This window comes from Morone saxatilis, unplaced genomic scaffold, assembly GCF_004916995.1.
Source record: "Morone saxatilis isolate NCDOM2014 unplaced genomic scaffold, NCSU_SB_2.0 Contig7, whole genome shotgun sequence".
Classification (NCBI taxonomy): domain Eukaryota; kingdom Metazoa; phylum Chordata; class Actinopteri; family Moronidae; genus Morone; species Morone saxatilis.
In genome coordinates, this window is record NW_023340246.1 from 22,805,929 (window position 1) to 22,808,200 (window position 2,272).

Below are 2,272 nucleotides of genomic sequence, written 5' to 3' on the forward strand. Positions count from 1 at the left end.
CCAAACTCAGATCAAACTGTCAGTAGTTTGTGTTTGGGGTTTCCATACGTCCTGGAAAATCTGGGAAACCTGTAAATTCAAAGACTAGTTTTCCAATCCTGGAAATAATCTGTGTTGTGCAAATGTTTAATAGTACTGTAGCTGCTCACTCAGATTACGTCACCCTGAGTGTGTATTTAGTCTGTTTGGTTGGATAATCTGCACTGTTTACAGATGTTTCCTTTCTGTCAGTTAAGACATTTCAACCAGCTGCACTCATACAGCCTGTTATTAAAGATAATTTATATTGTTATGTAGGTTGATAATTGTTCATTTTAAATACAGCGGACACTTTTTTTAATGGACCAATAGGTTAGAAGATAAATCTTCTGTAAAATAAAGTCAGTTCTATGTGATTGAACTGTTTATGGCAGCCATTGTGAGCGAGTGCTGTCCTGTATATAAGATGTATGTGTCTACATACGTATAATTCACTGTTAACAGAGACGATATTATATTAAATATTAGCACATAGAGACCCTGCAGGGTTCACGTTTCAGCCCAAAAGTCGGTGGCTCAGTCATTAAATATCCTTTAATGGAGATCCAGATCATGAACCTATGGAATTCCATTACTGCCAATGTGACAGAAAAATGTAATGGGCTTCTATAGGATCCAGATCAGGATCCAGATCTGTGAGTCCTCCTCAGACTGTGTACTGTTTGTGTCTCAGGAAGGTGGAGACGTCCAGGCCTAGAGAAAGTCCAGCAGGGTCCCTGTCCGAGGCCCAGAGACCAGGAGGAAGAGGAGGAGGAGGAGGAGGAGGAAGCAGTGTGTCAGAGCAGAGCCACAGCAGGAACGGTCAGTACAGCACCACCTACAGGCTGCAGTCCCGTCCTCTGGACAGCAGCGTCGACCTGAAGACTTTTGATTTTCTTCCTGCAGGTGCGTCGAACTCCAGAGAACGAGACTTCAGAGACTCAAAGGCCCCAAACGATAAAACCGGATCTCTGCATTTAGGTAGGAACGGTCAGAGCTGCTGTCCGTCTGCAGGAAACAATCTGTTCCTGTTGGGTTCTCTGTGTTTCACTTCCACTATCGGGCTAATAATCTGTACCTTTATGGTGTCATTTGATGTACTGATACCTACAGTAAGTAGGTCCAGTAATCTCATCAGCATCAGGTAAGTGGTTCTACAAAGGCCTGTTTTGAAGGGGAAGCAGTTCTGAATGAGCCAGTACATCTACACTACAGTCAGTATTGATGAAATCCTGACAGTCAGGCAGTTTATATTGTTTGTAGTTGGTTAAAAGCAAAATGTTCTTTTTTTACAGCAGCATAAAACAGTAAAAATGATCAAAAATAAGTTTAGCTTTAGCACCAAATCAAAGAATAGGTATTGGTGCTTGTATTCATAATGTATTGATTGACGCCTTCTGCTTAAAAATATGATGCTGTCCCTGTAGCGACTGTCAAAGTCAGGTGACGTATCGTAAAGAGTCCACATATGGAGGTGGTGGGGTGGAGGTCGCTGTTGGTGTCTAAACCAAAAGTAAACTTTCCCTTTTAAGTAACTTGCAACCTTTTCCTAACCCTAACCCAACTTTATTCTGAAAGTCTAACTGAACATTTCATATTTATTATCCGCATCCAGAAGTTTCAACTTTTGAAGGAACATCAAACATTTTAAATAATTAAAATATTTAAAATTTTAACAACGAACTATAAAAGTTTTTTCTTTTAGTGATAAATGTGAACGTCTGCAAACATTTCAATAATGTGTCTGGATTTTCTCTTCTGTTGGTTTTTGGTCTGTTCATTTGGGGTTGTTGGAGAAATAACTTATTAAAGCTTGTTAAAGAATTCAAATTCTTTAATTTGACTAATTAAAACTTTGTTTCACAGATGACGATGTTGAATATGACGATGACTTTAACAGGTAAGACGGAAGATTTTTTGTTGAAAAGGACGTTTTGTTTAATTCTGACTCCTTCAAAGAGCTGTTTGAGGGTTTTTCCTTCAACCTCCAATAATCAACCATACAAATGGACAAAGTACATTTGGTTGTTTCTTACATTAATATTGTTCCCCTGCAGTATGTATCTATCTATCTACACCTGGTTTTAATCTGTTGCAGCATTTCGACCAAATATTCAATTTAGTTTTATTTGTATGACACCAGATCATAACAGACATTATCTACAAAAGGCAGTCCTAGACGTTTGCTTCATGTGAGACTTGTAATTTATTTATTTGAATAATTTCATCAGGATTGATAGATATAACTGGGTAT

General features: G+C 38.5%; 1 protein-coding gene across 2 annotated transcripts in view; it reads left to right on the plus strand.

Moving 5' to 3' along the window:
* Positions 1 to 2,272, plus strand: part of cep43 (centrosomal protein 43) — a gene marked incomplete at its 5' end in the record, with an annotated part of 7,332 nt that overhangs the window by 4,177 nt on the left and 883 nt on the right. For both annotated transcript variants that reach the window (XM_035678613.1, XM_035678614.1), the window contains 3 exon segments: positions 713 to 840; positions 925 to 999; positions 1,885 to 1,918. In XM_035678613.1, the coding sequence (XP_035534506.1) occupies positions 713 to 840; positions 925 to 999; positions 1,885 to 1,918 (237 nt within the window).